The 19,292-nt window shown below is 46.9% G+C and overlaps 2 protein-coding genes across 2 annotated transcripts; one reads left to right on the top strand and one right to left on the bottom strand.

Annotated features, from left to right (window-relative positions):
* Positions 1–4,618: 4,618 nt before the first annotated feature.
* On the top strand, positions 4,619–5,554 carry LOC117741858 (olfactory receptor 142-like). Its single transcript, XM_034549090.1, has one exon. The coding sequence runs from the start codon at positions 4,619–4,621 to the stop codon at positions 5,552–5,554; it is 936 nt and encodes a 311-aa protein (XP_034404981.1).
* A 10,738-nt stretch (positions 5,555–16,292) lies between these two features.
* LOC117741449 (olfactory receptor 2F1) lies at positions 16,293–17,225 on the bottom strand. Its single transcript, XM_034548511.1, has one exon. It carries the CDS (start codon positions 17,223–17,225, stop codon positions 16,293–16,295), a length of 933 nt encoding a protein of 310 aa, XP_034404402.1.
* Between the last annotated feature and the right edge of the window lie 2,067 nt (positions 17,226–19,292).

Below are 19,292 nucleotides of genomic sequence, written 5' to 3' on the forward strand. Positions count from 1 at the left end.
GGCTGAATTAAGAAAGACTCCTGAAAAATAATGTTTTTGTCAGTCCTGTAGCAAGCTTCCACACAAAGATGACAATAACCACGATGACACAACCTGAACTAATACATTTTGTTCCAGAGACCACTCTCAGGTGTTTCTGGGTAGAGTCAGATCAGAATTGGGGTCAATCTTGAAACTGACCCAATTTATAAACTATAAGACCTTCGTTAAAGCTGACCCTACAAGACTTGGTCCCGATTGCTGGGCATTCTACTAACAAACGGCTGGGGGAGTGGCTTGGAGTCAAGACTCGGAGGATAAAGACATATGAGTCTTTCGTTGGAGTCAAGACTCGGCGGATAAAGACATAGGTATCTTTTGTTGGAGACTCGGAGGATAAAGAACATAGGAGTCTTTCTTTGGAGACTCTGAGGATAAAGACATAGCAGTATTTCCATGGAGTCAAGACTCTGAGGATAAAAACATATGAGTCTTTCGTTGGAGTCAAGACTTGGAGGATAAAGACATAGGAGTCTTTCGTTAAAGACACAGAGGATAAAGACATAGGAGTCTTTCGTTAAAGACACAGAGGATAAAGACATAGGAGTCTTTCGTTAAAGACACAGAGGATAAAGAACATAGGAGTCTTTATTTGGAGACTCGGAGGATAAAGACATAGCAGTATTTCCTTGGAGTCAAGACTCTGAGGATAAAGACATAGGAGTCTTTCGTTGGAGTCAAGACTCTGAGGATGAAGAAATCTGAGTCCTCAGAACCGCATACTAAAGCCAACATCACCAAAGCTTGAAAGCATATGGCGTTCCACCAATCTGGAAGAATCACGCTAAGTTTGGAGAGATAGCCTTAAAACATATAAGAGAGTCACAGCTCTGTGGAGCCGTGTATTCCTATAGACCTCAGTAGTAATGACTTCATGAACTTCTTCAATGAAAAGATTTGAACTATTAGAGGCAAGATTGATGATCTCTTGCCCTCAACCAGTGCCGATCTGTCATCAAGAGGAGTGGCCTTGGAAACGGCTGTATGCCCTGGTGTATATTTGGATAGATTTTCTCCCATTAACCTAGACCAATTGTCCTCAACGGTTTCTACTTCTAAACCGTCTACCTGTCTCTTAGACCCCATCCCAACAAGGCTGCTTAAAGACGTGTTGCCTTTAATTGGCACCTCTCTGCTGGATATTGTTAATGTGTCTTTGCTAACAGGCCATGTACCACATTCCTTCAAAGTAGCTGTAATTAAACCTCTCCTGAAGAAGACCACTCTTAATCCAGAGGTGTTGGCTAACTACAGACCGATCTCTAACCTTCCCTTCCTCTCTAAGATCCTTGAGAAAGTAGTCGCAAATCAGTTGTGTGACTTTCTACATCATAATAGTTTATTTGAGGAGTTTCAGTCAGGATTTAGAAAACACCACAGCACAGAGACAGCACTGGTGAAAATGACTAATCACCTCCTAATTGCATCAGATAAAGGACTCATCTCTGTACTGGTCTTGTTCGACCTTAGTGCGACATACCGCGTTCCGGTAAGAATCCAGGGGGGTACACGCCAGGCGATGGTGGATTCGGGCTGTACGCATTCTATGATCCACCAGAGCCTGGTTCGGCCCGGGGCATTGATGGAGGCATTGTGGGTGTAGATAAGGTGTGTGCATGGGGATCTTCACGAGTATCCCATAGTGTCAGTGGAAATTAGACACAGGGGGGAAAAACATAATGTAAAGGTCGCGGTTAGAGCAGAGGATGGACTCAATGGTGGAGAAGCAGAGGATGGACTCAATGATGGAGGAGCAGATGGTGGAATAAATGATGGAGGAGCAGAGGAAGGACTCAATGATGGAGGAGCAGAGGATGGACTCATGGTGGATCTCATCCACTGCCGACAGCTTGCCACCAAGGAGATTTTTGACTACCTACGTGGATATGGGTGCGACCCACCCCAAGTCTTCAGGTGCTGCTTCCTCTCCAGGGGACATGTTGTTACTTCCAGATTATAATACTGCAACTCCTTATTATCAGGCTGCTCTAATAAGTCTCTTAAATCCCTCCAGTTGATCCAGAATGCTGCAGCTCGTGTACTCACAACAACTAAGAAAAGAGATCACATGACTCCTGTATTAGCTGCTCTGCACTGGCTCCCTGTAAAATCAAGAATCACATTTAAAATGCTTCTCCTCACCTACGAAGCCTTGATTGGTGATGCACCATCATATCTTAAGGAGCTTGTAGTACCATATTGCCCCACTAGAGAGCTGCGCTCACTAAATGCGGGGCTACTTGTGGTTCCTAGAGTCCTAAAAGTAGGATGGGAGCCAGAGCCTTCAGTTATCAAGCTCCTCTTTTATGGAACCAGCTTCCACTTTCAGTCCTGGAGGCAGACACAGTCACCTCATTCAAGAATAGACTTAAGACTTTCCTCTTTAATAGTGCTTATAGTTAGGGCTGAATCAGGTTTGCCCTGGTCCAGCCCCTTGATATGCTGCTATAGGCTTATAGGCTGCTGGGGGATGTTTTAGGATACACTGAGCACCTATCTCCTCTTCTCTCTCTCCTTATGGATGAATTTACATCTCTCCATTGCACCTTATTAACTCTGCTTCCTCCCCGGAGTCGTTGTGACTTCACGTCTCATAGGGTCCATTGGACCTGGAGGTGTCTGATGCTGGTGAGCCGGCCTCCCACCTTGGCCCTGCTGATGCCCCGCCCCCATCCTCTCTACCTACTTCTGTTTCATGGATTGGAGTTCCATTCATACATTGTCATATTCATGTAATGTGTTTATGTAACTCTGTAACTCTGTTCATCTGGTCACATGACATCTATTCTTCTGTCCATCCGGGGAGAGGGATCCTCCTCTGTTGCTCTCCTGAAGGGTTCTTCCCTTTTTTCCCTGTCAAAGGTTATTTTTGGGGAGTTTTTCCTGATCCGATGTGAGGTCAAAGGTCAGGGATGTCGTATGTGTACAGATTGTAAAGCCCTCTGAGGCAAATTTGTAATTTGTGATAGTGGGCTATACAAAATAAACTGAATTGAATTGAATTGTTCGGGTTTAGGTGTTCCTCAAAGTGCTCTTTCCACCACCCGACAATGTCCACTGTCCGAGTCAGGGAAGAGCAGGGCTAATCCCCGCTGGGAACATCCTGGGGTAGGCGCTGCTCTTCCATTCCTGAGCTGTCAGATAGTTTAACACAACCTCCTTGAGACCGCCCTTCTGGCCTGCCGGTACCTCTCAGCTGCTCCTGGAGACCCCCAAGCCAACCAGGCCCGAAAGGCCTCCTTCTGTCAGTTTTTTACCATGTGAGTTTCCCCGCTCACACGGCAGAGACACTTTCCGGCTTGGATCCTATGACGTAACTGTTTTACTGCCGGCATCATCTGGCGCTTCGAGGGATAGCGGAGCTATCTCCCAGATTCGGAGGAAAGTGACTTACGCTTGAATAAATCCTGGTTTGAGAAATAACTCTGCTGTCCTGTATCTGCATTTGGAACATACCATATCTTCAGCTTGACGGCTTCCCTCACCCCCGGTGTCCATCAATGGGTTCTTGGGTTGCCGCCACGACATGAACCGATAACCTTCCGATCACATTACAAAGAACTTAATCATTTGATTTGTATATATATGAAATAATAGGTCCCTGTACACCATGACAAGAACTCTGTAGCAATGAAATCAAGATTTAATTGATGAGTATCAGTTTCCCTATTTTTCAAAATTGTCTGATTTTTTACTTGTATTTAAGATATCTTATCGAAAGGTAAATAGCATCAAGCTGTTTATGTTAATTAATGGGTACATGATTCATAATTGAGTTATTAATAATTAGAAACATATTTAGATTCTCAGTATTATTTATTGAAACTGCTACAAGCAATCATGCTACAGTCCTGATTGAAGTACTCCTCAGTCTTTGTACTTAGGGAAAACCATGAAGCATTTTAGCTCTAGAAATGATTCCAAAGTTTGAGGGAAATTATAAGTTACAGAACTTCTGGGTCAACAAGGTTTTAGAATAATACCGTTTATTTTTTTGTTTTGTTGTTTTGTTTGTTTCTTGGAACTGGTTTCAGGGTCAGGTTGTCTGCCTTGGTTTAGGCTCCTGTTTACAGCATCTTCAACTCTCACCTCCAGATCGATTCTTCCTGCATCTTCCTCTTTAAATGTAATTGTTATTTCTGTTACCTTCTGTGAATCTGTATTATTGTTATATGATAAAATGATTTAATGTTAAAAGAGAAATCAGTGAAACTCTATAAATCTGATAATTAGGTATGATTGGCGCTGTGGGCAACTCCCTGACTTGAAAAGGTTTAAATACGGAGAATCAGCGTCTGAGCTTCGTTTGGATGAGTCAATGTGACTACAATAGGTGTGCAGATCAATGCTAGGTTCATGGGATGTCTCAGCCTGTGTTTCACTGACTGAAGGTAAAGGAAGTGTGCTGTATTCTGGATATTTTTTTTCATTCAGATGATTCTGGTCAGTGTTTATACATTGACGTGTGTTTATATATTATTGATGATTTCTTTCTAAGTCATGCATTTAAACTGATAAACTTAAGAAACTGCTTATCCATTGAGCAGTGTTAATGATTGCTTTAAGTACCAACAGGAAGATGATGATGAACTCCACACCAGTTTCATATTTCACACTTAGTGCCTATGTTGACACCGGGCTTTTTAAATACTTATATTTCCTGATTATTCTGACTTTGTATATGTTAATTGTTTGTTCCAATGTGTTGCTCATTGTGGTGATCTGTATGAACAGAAGCTTACATGAACCTATGTACCTTTTTCTCTGCAGCCTGTTTGTAAATGAACTGTATGGTAGTTCAGGGTTGTTTCCATTCCTTCTGGTTCAGATCCTCTCTGACATTCACACTGTTTCTGCTCCATTTTGTTTCCTGCAGATTTTCTGTTTGTACACTTATGGAGGTGTAGAATTGTTAAATTTAGCCGCGATGTCTTATGACCGATATCTTGCTATCTGTTATCCTCTACGATATAACACTCTTATGACTTATAATAAGATTGCTGTGCTTATTGCTGTAATATGGTTATATCCTTTTTTTGCTAATGCTTTAACACTAACGACTATGACTGTCCCTTTGCAGCTGTGTGGGAACGTCATTAACAAAGTGTACTGTGACAACTATTATGTTGTTAAACTGGCCTGTTCTGACACGACAGCCCACAACATCTTTGGACTTGTTAACTTGTTTACAATAATCTTAGGTCTTATAGTTTTAATTATTTACACGTACATGAGGATCCTGAGAGTTTGTTTCTCTGGTTCTAAACAGACCCGACAGAAAGCCATCAGTACCTGCACACCTCACCTCGCCTCCCTGCTCAACTTCTCCTTTGGAGCTTTCTTTGAAATGGTGCAGGCCAGATTTAATATGAAATATTTACCCAACATGTTGCGCATTTTCTTGTCATTATACTGGCTTACATGCCAACCGCTCTTAAATCCTTTACTGTACGGACTGCAAATGTCCAAGATACGCATTGTATGTAGAAAACTGCTCTTTGGGGGTAAAATTTAATGACAATTGGTTATTAGCTAACTTCAGTAAAACAATAAAATAATTTATTAAATGAGATAACTCTCCGAATACTATTGTCAACTACAACTATATAATGTGGCATCTATTATTTAAGAAAACACAGGTAAATGGTTGATTATCGGTTGGTTTTCTTTAAATGACCAAAAGTACTTGTGCTTACTGTTTTAATGTGTCTTCTACTTTAGAATTAATCTGATTATCTCATTATTTGAGGGGTTTTAATGTCACCAACTGAAATGTAATACTAAACCCAAAGCTTTTATTGTAGAAAACACATTTATACACCTTAAAGAAAGGTACTGAAAAGGTATTGTTTTGTAATCCATCCATCCATCCATCCATTATCATCCGCTTATCCGGGGTCGGGTCGCGGTGGCAGCAGGTTCAGCAGGCCAACCCAGGCTTCCCTCTCACCCGCAACACTTTCCAGCTCATTCTGGGGGATCCCGAGGCGATCCAAGGCCAGCCGGGAGATATAATCCCTCCAGCGTGTCCTCGGTCTTCCCCGGGGCCTCCTACCAGTTGGACGTGCCCGGAAAACCTCTAATGGGAGGCGTCCAGGAGGCATCCTGACTAGATGAACCACCTCAGCTGACTCCTTTGGACACGAAGGAGCAGCGACTCGACTCCGAGCTCCCCCCTGATGTCCGAGCTCCTTACCCTATCTCTAAGGCTGAGCCCGGCCACCCTACGGAGGAAGCTCATTTCGGCCGCTTGTATCCCAGATCTCGTTCTTTCGGTCACGACTCAGAGTTCGTGACCATAGGTGTAATCGTTTATCAAAACTAAATTAAGTAAGTACTTATTTTGAAAGGTTTATATCGTACCCAAGCTGTTGTCCTATGTATCCAATAACCAAATCATAGATTTCATTTAATTGCCCCGTCCAACTAGACATCAAAGTCACAGATGCTGTTGCATCTGGACGCACTTCGTGCCATGAACCTCTACAATTATCCTGCAGAGCATTTAAGAAATTCTTCTCAACACAGATTGATCTCTTCCTTGAAATCAACATCACCTAAAAAAAAGATCTCAAAACAAAACCTGGGAATCCATGTTGGCTTATTTAAGGGGGCACATTATATTCCATGTAAAGCTTATGAAAACAAATAATAAATGAAACATTGAATGAATTCAACAAAAGTATGTTTTGCTTCATTGGAATAATTCTAGTATGTGAAGGTATATCTGGACTGGTCAAAGCCAGAGGGCGGGCTTGGGCTGCCCCATTTCTAGCATTTACAGTATACTAGGCAGCAACATTCCTATGAAAGACATGGATTGATACAGTTAAAGTCCTTTACCGACTTGCTAAAATATTCCCAACAGTAAATCCCAAATGTCCTATGCCACCAAAGCCCTTTCAACCTGGGCCAAATGTTCTGGACATGTCAAGAACTGAATGATTAATAGAATCACATTATTTTCGTCCGGACTGCTGACTAGTCATCGGGAACAGGTGTTGGCCGGACCGCCTGCTCAGAGGCGGGACATGAATAAATACATAAACGAACGATGACAGACAAAATAATTCCCTTTTGATGGAAAGCTGTCTGGAAGAGGAGCTCTGCCACCTTTTATATATGGAAATCTGATTTCCTTGTGTACATTAAGTTTTAGAAATCCGCTCACTGGAGAAAGCGTTATGGCAAACAGTGGGTTCCACCTTCCTGTGAGATGCTTAAGTCTTACATAGACTCAATATAGAAGATTTCCCGGATGCAAACACACACAGTCACAGCAAACACAGGCTGGATATCGAAATAGTCCATTTTACCGTAAAAGAGACATTTTGGACATATTTCCCCGACATGATGTTTAGATTAGATTAGATTAGAAAACTTTATTAATCCCCAGTGGGGAAACTCATTTGCCACCAAACATTCGTACAGACAACAATAGACACAGTCCACAGAGCACAACAGACAAATAACACACTACAAGGAACAAAAAAAACAGAAGATGCCCCATAAAACATGACCATCAGAAAGATGCTAAATCTAAATCTAAAAACACCTAAAGGTGGCCGGACTAAAGGAACTTCTGAGTGGTTCAGTAGAACACTGAGGCCTCCTGAGTCTCACTGAAAGACCTTCTGAGTGGTTCAGTAGAACACTGAGGCCTCCTGAGTCTCAGTGAAAGACCTTCTGAGTGGTTCAGTGGAACACTGAAACCTCCCGAGTCTCAGTGAAAGACCTTCTGAGTGGTTCAGTAGAACACTGAGGCCTCCTGAGTCTCAGTGAAAGACCTTCTGAGTGGTTCAGTAGAACACTGAGGCCTCCTGAGTCTCAGTGAAAGACCTTCTGAGTGGTTCAGTAGAACACTGAAACCTCCTGAGTCTCAGTGAAAGACCTTCTGAGTGGTTCAGTAGAACACTGAAACCTCCTGAGTCTCAGTGAAAGACCTTCTGAGTGGTTCAGTAGAACACTGAGGCCTCCTGAGTCTCAGTGAAAGACCTTCTGAGTGGTTCAGTAGAACACTGAAACCTCCTGAGTCTCACTGAAAGACCTTCTGAGTGGTTCAGTAGAACACTGAAACCTCCTGAGTCTCAGTGAAAGACCTTCTGAGTGGTTCAGTAGAACACTGAGGTCTCCTGAGTCTCAGTGAAAGACCTTCTGAGTCCATTAAAAACACAGTGTAGTGGATGGCCCTTGTCCTTTTTGTATAGTGACCTCTAGTGAGTCCGGAAGGCCAATCACTGAGCCAGCCTTTCTGATCATCTTATTGATCCTGTTTTTATCATCAGCAGGGCTACGGAGGTAGGAGGCCAGCCAATCAGGCATAAGGCAGGATGAAAGAGGCCGGACCAATCAGTCCAGGCACTTGAGGCAGGAGGCACAAAGAAGGAGGCAGACTGAAAGTGGAAGCTGGTTCCATAAAAGAGGAGCTTGATAACTGAAGGCTCTGGCTCCCATCCTACTTTTTAGGACTCTAGGAACCACAAGTAGCCCCACATTTAGTGAGCAGCTCTCTAGTGGGGCAATATGGTACTACAAGCTCCTTAAGATATGATGGTGCATCACCAATCAAGGCTTTGTAGGTGAGGAGAAGAATTTTAAATGTGATTCTTGATTTTACAGGGAGCCAGTGCAGAGCAGCTAATACAGGAGTCATGTGATCTCTTTTCTTAGTTTTTGTGAGTACACGAGCTGCAGCATTCTGGATCAACTGGAGGAATTAAGAGACTTATTATAGCAGCCTGATAATAAGGAGTTGCAGTAATCTAGTCTGGAAGTAACAAATGCGTTAACCAGCTTTTCTGCAACTAGAGATTAACTAACTAGAGACTAATGTCAAGATTCTTTACAGTGGTGTTGGATGCCAGGGAAATGCCATCTACAGAAACCACATCACCAGATAATTGATCTCTGAGGTGTTCAGGGCCAGTAAAATAACTTCAGTTTTGTCTGAGTTTAACATCAGGAAGTTGCAGGTCATCAGTGTTTTTATGTCTTTAAGACATTCTTGAATTTTAGCGAGCTGGTTGGTCTCCTCTGGTTTGATCGATAGATATAATTGAGTATCATCTGCATAACAATGAAAGTTTATGGAGTGTTTCCTGATAATATTGCCCAAAGGAAGCATATATAAGGTAAATAAAATTACCTTAAAGGAGCTAATAAAATTAGCTCCTTTCTCTCAGATACCGCGGACACCAGAGAAACAGACTCCGCCTCCCTCCATACTTTCAGAAGGTTGAGGTGGTAGAGCTGTGTAGCTCCGCCTCTGTCAGAACGCACCACCTCATAGTCGACATCCCCCACTCGCCGCGTGACCACAAAGGGCTTTTGCCACTTGGCGAGGAGTTTGGAGCTGGAAGAAGGAAGCAATACAAGTACCTTCCCTCCCGGCGTGAATTGTCTCAGCCTGGCCCCTCTGTTGTAAAGGTGTTGTTGACGCTCTTGGGCCTGGAGCAAATTCTCCCGTGACAGCCGACCCAGTGTGTAGAGCTTTGCTCGCAGGTCCAGGACGTGCTGGATCTCGTATTTGCTGGTGCTCAGCCCCTCCTCCCAGTTTTCCTTAATCAGGTCGAGCACCCCCCGCGGAGTCCTGCCGAACAAAAGTTCAAAGGGAGAAAATCCCTTGGAGGCCTGGGGAACCTCCCGCACTGCAAACAACAGAGAGTCATGCCATTTATCCCAATTACGTTCATCTTTGCTAATACATTTACGGATCATGGACTTTAAAGTCTTATTCAGACGCTCCACCAGACTTTGTTTGTCTGTGGGTGGTACACACAGGTCCGAATCGACTTGATGCCCAGTAACCCGTAAAGTTCTCTCAGTGTTCTTGACATGAAATGGGTCAGTCAGAATCTCTTTCGGGATTCCAACTCGGGAGATTACTGAAACAGTGCCTGCACGACACTCTTTGCAGAAATGTTGCGCAACGGCACTGCCTCCGGATATCGTGTTGCGTAATACACAAGGACTAATACAAAGCGATACCCGCGTGCACTCCGGTGAAATGGCGAATGTCCCTGCCAATTCGCTCGAACGGAACCTCCATTAATGGCAGAGGACGTAAAGGCGCCCTCGGAATGGCCAGGTGGTTTACCAACTGACACTCCGGGCAGGACGCACACCAACGGCGCACATCTGCCCGGATGCCCCGGACCGGAAGTGCCCGGGCTGCCCGCTCCTCCAACACTCCTGCCCTGGTGTTCGAGAAAGAGTGCCGGTGCTGGCCGTGGTCAGCGGTTCTTGGTTCCGCGGGAGGGGTGCCGCCCACAGAGCCAAAAGCGAATGGCCTCACAGAACCTCCGACTGTGGTCCTCCGGAGACAGCCCGAGTCGGTCAATCACGGCCATGTACCTCTGCCTGGCTGCCGGGGGAAGCCCGAGGGCCGCTGTCTGTGCCCCTCCGGCCAGAAGAGGCAGGAGCCGGACCGCCCACTCGGCAGCAGGCCAGGCTCACGCCTCCGCCGTTGCCTCGAACTAGTCGAGGAAGGACTGCACGTCGTACCCTGCAGCCATCCGGTGTAGGGCCACCCTCGTAAGCGTGGCGGGGACCACCGCCGGCAGAGCTGCAGTTGGACCTGGAGCTCCCCCAGGAACTGACAGTTCGTTTCCGACTGGTCCCTCTGCATGGCCACGATCCCCTCCAGCGCCATAATCGTCTGGGTCGGTCCCTCCGGCTGATGCTCTTTATGCTCCATCTGTCCGGCCCCACCTTGTGCTCCACTGTAACGAGTTTCCACGTTATCCCGTGAGTCTCGGACTGAGCAGAGGCAGGAACACTGAGTATTGGGGTTCACAAAACCTTTTTATTCTCATAGGACACACACACAGCTGTATCGAGAACTCTCACCTCCTGCTGCCCCTCCTTCTCCGTCGCTACTGCTCCTTTTGAGGACAGACACACACGCATACAGAAAGACAGATTAACCCCAGCTGAGGCTGATATGACCTTGTCCCTTCACCGTTCCCTGAACCACACCCCCGCTCCACCCACTCTGCAGCTGAGCCTAGCCACGCCCTGCCGCCACATTGGACTTTGTAGCTTTCCTCCAAGATCTTTTGCTTGACAGAACTGGAGTTTACTCCTGCTGACTTTGTGTCCCTTGGCCAGGTGCTCCAGGACTGCCATGGAGTCTGCTTCACACTGCTCTTTTGATGACGAGCAGATGAGAATGTCATCAACATACTGAATGACCGTGGATGGAATGTCGAGGGACGACAAGTCAGACGCCAACAGGCGGATAAAGATTGACGGTGACTCTTGATAGCCTTGTGGCAAACGCGCGTACTGGTATTGTAGACCGTCTAAGGTAAACGCAAACAAATATCGCAAATCTAGGTGCAAGGGGAAACTGAAAAATGCCAAACATAAGTCAATGACGGTGTAGTACTTAACATCCGAAGGAATACTTGACACCAACGTTGACGGATCTGGTACTTGTGGGATTTCTGCTACCACCACATAATGTATTGCTCTGACGTAGTGAACCATGCACCATTTGTTGGAGTTGTGGAGATGCTTTGTGGATTATTACAAAGACTACGGAAATGGTTTCTCTTGCCTGACGTCCGTTCTTTAGACAAAGGATATTGTCTTTTCTATGAAGGTTTGGCATTTGCTTTGAGTTGGATGAGCACCTGTCCTATTGATTTTGGAGTTGACATCCATTACATTACATTACATTACATGTCATTTAGCTGACGCTTTTATCCAAAGCGACTTACAATAAGTGCATTAAACCATGAGTCCAAACTCAGAACAACAAGAATCAAGCAAGTACAATTTCTTCAATAACGTTAAACTACAGAATACTATCCGTAAGTGCCATTTAAGTGCTACTAAAGTGCTAAACAACAAAGTGCTATCGGTAAGGGACATTTTAAGTGCTACTACGGCTCTACCCTCCCTATTCAAGGTATAGTCGAAAAAGATGTGTTTTTAGTTTGCGACGGAAGGTGTAGAGACTTTCTGCTGTCCTGATGTCAATGGGGAGCTCGTTCCACCAATGAGGAGCCAGCACAGCAAACAGTCGTGATTTTGTTAAATGTTTAGCTCGAAGTGACGGAGCTACAAGCTGATTGGCAGAAGCCGAGCGAAGTGAACGGGCTGGGGTGTGAGGTTAGACCATGTCCTGGGTGTGAGGTTAGACCATGTCCTGGATGTAGTCCGGACCCGATCTGTTCACAGCACGGTAGGCAAGTACCAATGTTTTGAAGCGGATGCTGCAGCCACCGGTAACCAGTGAAGGGAGCGGAGGAGCGGAGTAGTGTGGGTAAATTTTGGGAGGTTGAAGACCAGTCGAGCAGCTGCATTCTGGATGAGCTGTAGAGGTCGAATGGCATTAGCAGGTAGACCTGAAGGAGGGAGTTGCAATAGTCCAGCCGTGAGATGACCAGAGCCTGGACCAGAATATCCACTGAGAGATGTCGGTCAGACATCCACTGAGAGATGTCAGTCAGACAGGCAGAGATTCGTGCTGCTACCTGTGTTTCGGATTGGGGAAACGAGAAGATCAGTTGGGTGTCGTCAGCATAGCTGTGGTAGGTGAAGCCATGCGAGCGAATGACAGAGCCAAGAGAGTTGGTGTACAGAGAGAAGAGAAGAGGACCAAGGACTGAACCCTGAGGGACCCCAGTAGTCAGAGGACAAGGCTTAGACACAGATCCTCTCCAGGTTACCCGGTAAGAGCGGTCGGTGAGCTAGGATGAGAAGAGTGAGAGCAGAGCCTGAGATACCAGGTCCTGGAGGGAGGACATGAGGATCTGGTGGTTCACTGTGTCAAAGGCAGCAGAAAGGTCTAGAAGGATGAGGACAGAGGAGAGAGAGGCTGCTCAGAGACAGCAAGGAGGGCAGTCTCTGTTGAGTGGCCTTGAATCCAGACTGGTGGGGGTCTAGAAGGTTGTTACAGTGAAGAAAGGAGGAGACTTGGTTAAAGATAGCTCGCTCTAGAGTTTTGGAGAGGAAGGGAAGGAGAGAGACAGGTCTGTAGTTGTTGACTTCAGATGGGTCGAGAGTGGGTTTCTTCAGGAGAGGGTTGACTCCGCCTCCTTCAGAGAGTTAGGGAAACAGCTGGTTGAGATGGAGGTGTTAATAAGATGGGTGAGAAAGGGAAGAAGGTCCGGAGCAATGGACTGGAGAATGTGAGAAGGGATGGGGTCAAGGGGGCAGGTGGTTGGGGGGTCAGAGGTTACCAAGGTAAGAACTTGATTAGGAGACAGGGGGATAAAAGAGGAAAACAAGGGGGAAGAAGATGAAGTTACTGGAGGTGTAGTTATGGAAGATGGATTAGTAAATGAAGAGCGTATGTCGTCTATCTTTTTTGTAAAGTAGTCAACAAAGTGGCTTGGTAGAAGGGTGGAGGGAGGGGGGGGGGGACCAGGGGGGTCAAGGAGGTTGGAGAAGATAGAGAAGAGCTTTTTGGGGTTAGATAAAGAGGATTCGATTCTGGATTGGTAGAACAGACTTTTGGCTGCAGAGATAGAGGAGAAGAGTGTCAGTGGCGAAGTTTGGCTGCATAAGTGCGAAGGAATCGGTTGAAGGGAGGGCTGACAGAACAGAGAAGGCCAGAGAGGAGGATGAGAGAGGGAGAGAGGGAGAGAGGGAGAGAGGGAGAGAGGGAGAGAGGGTGAGAGGGTGAGAGGGTGAGAGGGTGCGGATGTTGTGACGGACAGGTGAAGAGTCCGTTGTGGGAGGGTTGTCAGTTCCAAAGAGTGGGAGAGAGTAAGAGATGAAGAAGTGGTCAGAGACAGGAAGTGGAGTTACAGTGAGGTTTGCTGTAGAGCAGTTTCTGGTGAACATATAGTCAAGGTGGTGTCCAGCTTTGTGAGTAGGAGGGGAAGGACTGAGAGAGAGAGCAGAGGAAGACAGTAAGAGTAGCAGGTCACATGACTTCTCTGTCTGGATGTTACAGTCGCCCAGAAGGATGAGCAGGGGGCCGTTTTCTGGGAAGTTTGATAGGAGGACGTCTAGTTCTTCCAAGAAGTCTCCCAAGGAACCAGGAGGACGGTAGAGAACGACAATGGTTAGATGAACCGGATGAGTAACCGTCACTGCATGAAACTCAAAATACAGTGGGGTGAATAGTGGAAAACTCCATTTGGGTGAGATGAGTAGACCCGAACCACCACCCCGACCAGAGGGTCTGGGTGTGTGGCTGAAGGAGAAGGCCGAGGAGAGAGCAGCAAGGGTTGATGTGTTGTCTGGTGTGATCCAAGTCTCAGTGAGAGCCAGGAAGTCCAGCAAGGTAAAAAGTAGAATAAAGTTTAGTCCCTAGTAGATTTGGATTACAGAGCAAATACTGAAATCCTAGCTGGTTTGGTTGACTTTTCAGACACTTGTGTAAAAAAGCAACAAATCGCAGCTCAAAGTGTTCAAATTAGAAAGACAGTACAGACTAGCATTCTAGTATAACTAAATACAGCAGATACAGTAGTAATATAGCAGAGAAACCTCTTTAAAGAATATACTCAGCAAGATACAGGAAGTCCCAGAAGTCAGTGGACACACAGCTCAGATGCACATCTGTGCCTCAGGAGCTCGGAGAGGTGCTTGTCATATTGCTGCAGTTAGTTGCCATACTGCCAGATCAGGTGGCATACCATATGGATTATCCTGTGACCAGGGATGTCCATTGGGATGTCCATTCCATGTTGCTGGTGGTATTGCAGCAGTATGACTCTCGCCAGCAGGTACCGATGCAGCTGTTGGGGATTTAGCAAGGTGTGTGTGTAGTACCTCAGGTTGGCCACTGGATGGGGACATATGATACATGGATGTACCTTGCACAGTGGGAGGGGTTGATTTGGATCTCGTGCTTCTCCAAGCTCAACCCACTGACCGACTTCGTCTCAGGGCCTTGTTGACCCAAGCGCTCCAGCTGGGCCTCTGTTTCCGCTAGTTCATCCCTCAGCTTTCCCCACGTGGTCACTGCCTGCTCACGCTGGGTCGAGTGTTTCACCTGGGCGGCCGTATGTTGTTTGAACCAGCCCAAAAGAGTCCGCTAGGGATTTTTCTGTTTTGCCACGTTTTCCATTGTTCTTTATGCTTTTTCTTCAAGGTAGAAGAGAGAGGCCACTGACCCTTAGTTTTCTTCTGCCATTTAGTCATACACAGCCGGATACAATCTATGTTCAATCTGTGTTCGTGTCCAATTTGGAACAACAGAGTCCTCCATTTCTCTTCTCTCTTTTTTTTATGACTGTAGTGGAGACAACTCAAGTCTATTTGTACACCCAACACACCCAACATAAGTCATATTATTTTCATTTTTTTTGAGTAATTTACGTCTATGTCTTTGTAAAGGCTCACTTTATTTGGCTTATACTTGGAGTCTTAAATTAATAATGATAGGTCAATCATAAGTATGTCAGTGTCATCAGTCACTGCAGCACACAAACCTGCAACACCCTGAGAGTGCACGTGGTTCTGTCTTAGCCTCACACCGGACCCACAACTATTATTTGTTTATTATTATTTATTATATATTTATATATATTTATATATTTATATATTTATATATTTATATATTTATATATATAAATATATAGATATAATGATATAATATGATATATATGATACTTAACAGTTCTCAGCGGAACTTTTATTCCTTTTTATTCTACCTCTTCAGCTCCAGATTTATATCTTATCTATTTAGTTAATAACGTAGGTCTCATCCCTAGTTTTGAAGGCTCTGTCATATATTTATTTACCTGTCTTCTCTGGTTAAAACACAGTTCTTTATCTAACAAGTTAGAACACATTAAAGCAACATACAGGTCAGGGTGAAGTTATGTCCATAACTCACGGAAAGCTTAATTTCAACAAGCAGGCAGTTTATTATGCATAGGTGGGATTAAACACACGTTTCAAAGCATTATAGGCTTCAACATAAAAACACACACTCCCTAAGCATTCACTCCGTCATTCACACACACTAAACCATAAATGGAGCATTTCTTTGCAAAATGCTTTTATTAAACAAACTCACTGAACAAAAAAATAAATATTCTGTATTTTAGTTTCTAGTTTTTAGTCACATTTCCTTCTTTTATTTATGTATTTATCTGGTGCACTTGAATACATGAACATTCAGTGTGTTATGAAACAGAACGAAGGAGGAAAAAAAACTGTTCTTAGTTCATCACATGGAGGAGGATCAATAGACGTCATGTGACCACAATAAACAACACAACAGAAGTGGAACAATAGACGTCATGTGACCACAATAAACAACACAACAGAAGAGGATCAGGAGCTTACATTTGAATGATTTTCCGTTTCATAATTTTCTTCACACTTTGCCGAATCTCCTGCATTTTAATACCATAAATTATGGGATGCAGCAGCGGAGGGACGATAAAAAAGTTCACACACATGAAAATAACCCCGGCTTCAGAATCATGCTGACTCAGCCGGTTGTAAATGACCCCGAAGAAAGAGGCCACGGAGAAGTTGATGAAAGTCACTAAGTGAGGGGTGCAGGTCTGCAGGCCTTTCACCTGCGACGCCCTGGAGCTCCTGAGGAGCAGCAGCAGGATGTGGAGGTAGGACCCCAAGACCAGCACACAGGGGCACAGCACCACACAGACGGCGCAGCACAGACCGAACACACTGACCACCGGAGAGCTCGTACAGGAAAGGTTCGCTACCACCAGGCTGTCGCACACCAGTTTATCCACCGTGTGTCTGCAGAGCCGGAGTCTGGAGGTCAGGACCACCTGGACGGCCGAGGAGGACCCCAGGCTCAGGTACACCAGCAGCAGCAGCAGCCGGACCCGAGCCGCCGTCATGATGGAGTGGTACAGCAGAGGTTTGCAGATGGAGACGTAGCGGTCGTAGGCCATCAGCGCTAAGATGCAGAATATACAGCCGCTGTACACGTTGATGAAGAACACCTGAGTCAGACACCCAGAGAGGGTGTAGTGGGGTCTGTCGGCCAGCAGCTGCTGGATGACGTGAGGGCACACGGAGGAGCTGCCCACCACGCCGCTCAGACACAGGTTGACCAGCAGGACGTACATCGGCCGGTGGAGGCTGGACTCCACCCAAATAACCAGGACCAGGAAGAGGTTAACACACAAACAGGAGACGTAGAGGACGGATATACAAACGAGCAGAGCGGTGTTGTACCGACGGAGAGAGCCGTAGACGGTGAAGCTGATGGAGGCCGAGGACTCAGAGCTGTTCATAGTGGAACGCACCCCGCTCACAGCTGGACGTGGGTTCATGTTCATGTGGGCTTTGATATTAGCCTGACGCTTCCTCCTGCTCCTCCTCGTCCTCCCCCTCGTCTTCCTCTTCCTCCTCCTCCTCTTCCTCCTCCTCCTCCCCCTCCTCCTCCTCCTCCTCCTCCTCCTCCTCCTCCTCCTCCCCCTCCTCCTCCTCCTCTTCCTCCTCCCCCTCCTCCTCCTACTCCTCCTCCTCCTCCTCCTCCATTACAAGTGGCTGTCGTAAAAGCTCTGGTATACATCTGGGATCCTAAAGGCAACACAATGTTTCTGAAGTTCTTAGCTGATGAAACGTTTTGGATTATAATTTAATATTTCTCCTTATTTTCTTAATTTTGACATTATTATTATTATTATTATAACTCAACACTCAGTCACGTCATACACAAGCACTTTACATTCATCTGCCCCGTGAGGTTTAGGATGTCTAAAGGCTGCATCCACACGACTACTCCATCCATCCATTATGACCTCTTATCCGGGGTCGGGTCGCGGTGGCAGCAGGTTCAGCAGGCCGACCCAGGCTTCCCTCTCACCAGCAACACTTTCCAGCTCATTCTGGGGGATCCCGAGGCGTTCCAAGGCCAGCCGGGAGATATAATCCCTCCAGCGTGTCCTCGGTCTTCCCCGGGGCCTCCTACCAGTTGGACGTGCCCGGAAAACCTCTAATGGGAGGCGTCCAGGAGGCATCCTGACTAGATGAACCACCTCAGCTGACTCCTTTGGACACGAAGGAGCAGCGACTCGACTCCGAGCTCCCCCCTGATGTCCGAGCTCCTTACCCTATCTCTAAGGCTGAGCCCGGCCACCCTACGGAGGAAGCTCATTTCGGCCGCTTGTATCCGAGATCTCGTTCTTTCGGTCACGACCCAGAGTTCGTGACCATAGGTGAGGGTTGGAACGTAGACCGACCAGTAAATGGAGAGCTTTGCCTTCCGGCTCAGCTCCCTCTTCACCAAGACGGACCGGTACAGCGCCTGTTTTACTGCTGCAGCCGCACCGATCCGCCTGTCGACCTCCCGCTCCACCTTACCCTCACTCGTGAACAAGCCCCCCGAGATACTTGAACTCCTTCGCTTGGGGTAGGCAGTTTGCCCCCACCTGGAGGGAACAATCCGTCGGTTTCCGGCAGAGCACCATGGCCTCAGATTTGGAGGTGCTAACTCTCATCCCTGCCGCTTCGCACTCGGCTGCAAAACGCCCCAGTGAATGCTGGAGGTCACGGTCCGAGGAGGCAAACAGGACCACATCATCCGCAAACAGCAGAGAGGCGATCCCGAGACTCCCGAACCGGATCCTCTCCGCCCCCTGGCTGCGCCTAGATATCCTGTCCATGAAGGTCACGAACAGGACCGGTGATAAAGGGCAGCCCTGGCGGAGGCCAACACCCACCGGGAACGTGTCTGACTTACTACCGAGGAGACGAACACAGCTCCTACTGCAGGCGTACAGAGACCGGATGGCCCGTGCCAACGGGTCCGGCACCCCATACTCCCGCAGCACCCCCCACAAAAACCCCAGAGGGACCCGGTCGAAAGCCTTCTCCAGGTCTACAAAGCATATGTAAACTGGTTGGGCAAACTCCCAGGACCCCTCCAGTAATCTTGCGAGGGTAAAGAGCTGGTCCACTGTTCCACGACCGGGACGGAATCCGCACTGTTCGTCAACCAAGATAGCCCAACAATGTCCAGCGCTTTCAGCCTGGGGTAGACCCTGCTTTCCCTTCCTGAGCCGTCGGATGGTTTGCCAGAACTTCCTTGAGTTCAACCGAAAGTCCTTCTCCATGGCCTCCCCGAACTCCTCCCATGCCCGAGTTTTAGCCTCCGCGACCATCGCAGCTGCAGCCCTTCTGACCCGCCGGTACCCGTCAGCTGCTTCAGGAGACCCCTGGGCCAGCCAGGCCCGAAAGGCCTCCTTCTTCAGTTTGACGGCTACCCTCACCCCCGGTGTCCACCACCGGGTTCTCGGGTTGCCGCCACGACAGGCACCGATGACCTTCCGGCCACAGCCCCGAGCAGCCGCGTCCAC

This window comes from Cyclopterus lumpus, chromosome 13, assembly GCF_009769545.1.
Source record: "Cyclopterus lumpus isolate fCycLum1 chromosome 13, fCycLum1.pri, whole genome shotgun sequence".
Lineage (NCBI taxonomy): Eukaryota > Metazoa > Chordata > Actinopteri > Perciformes > Cyclopteridae > Cyclopterus > Cyclopterus lumpus.

Coding starts and splice junctions, on each gene's coding strand:
- LOC117741858 (XM_034549090.1), top strand. CDS start 4,619: ATGATGATGAACTCCACACCAGTTTCATATTTCACACTTAGTGCCTAT.
- LOC117741449 (XM_034548511.1), bottom strand. CDS start 17,225: ATGAACAGCTCTGAGTCCTCGGCCTCCATCAGCTTCACCGTCTACGGC.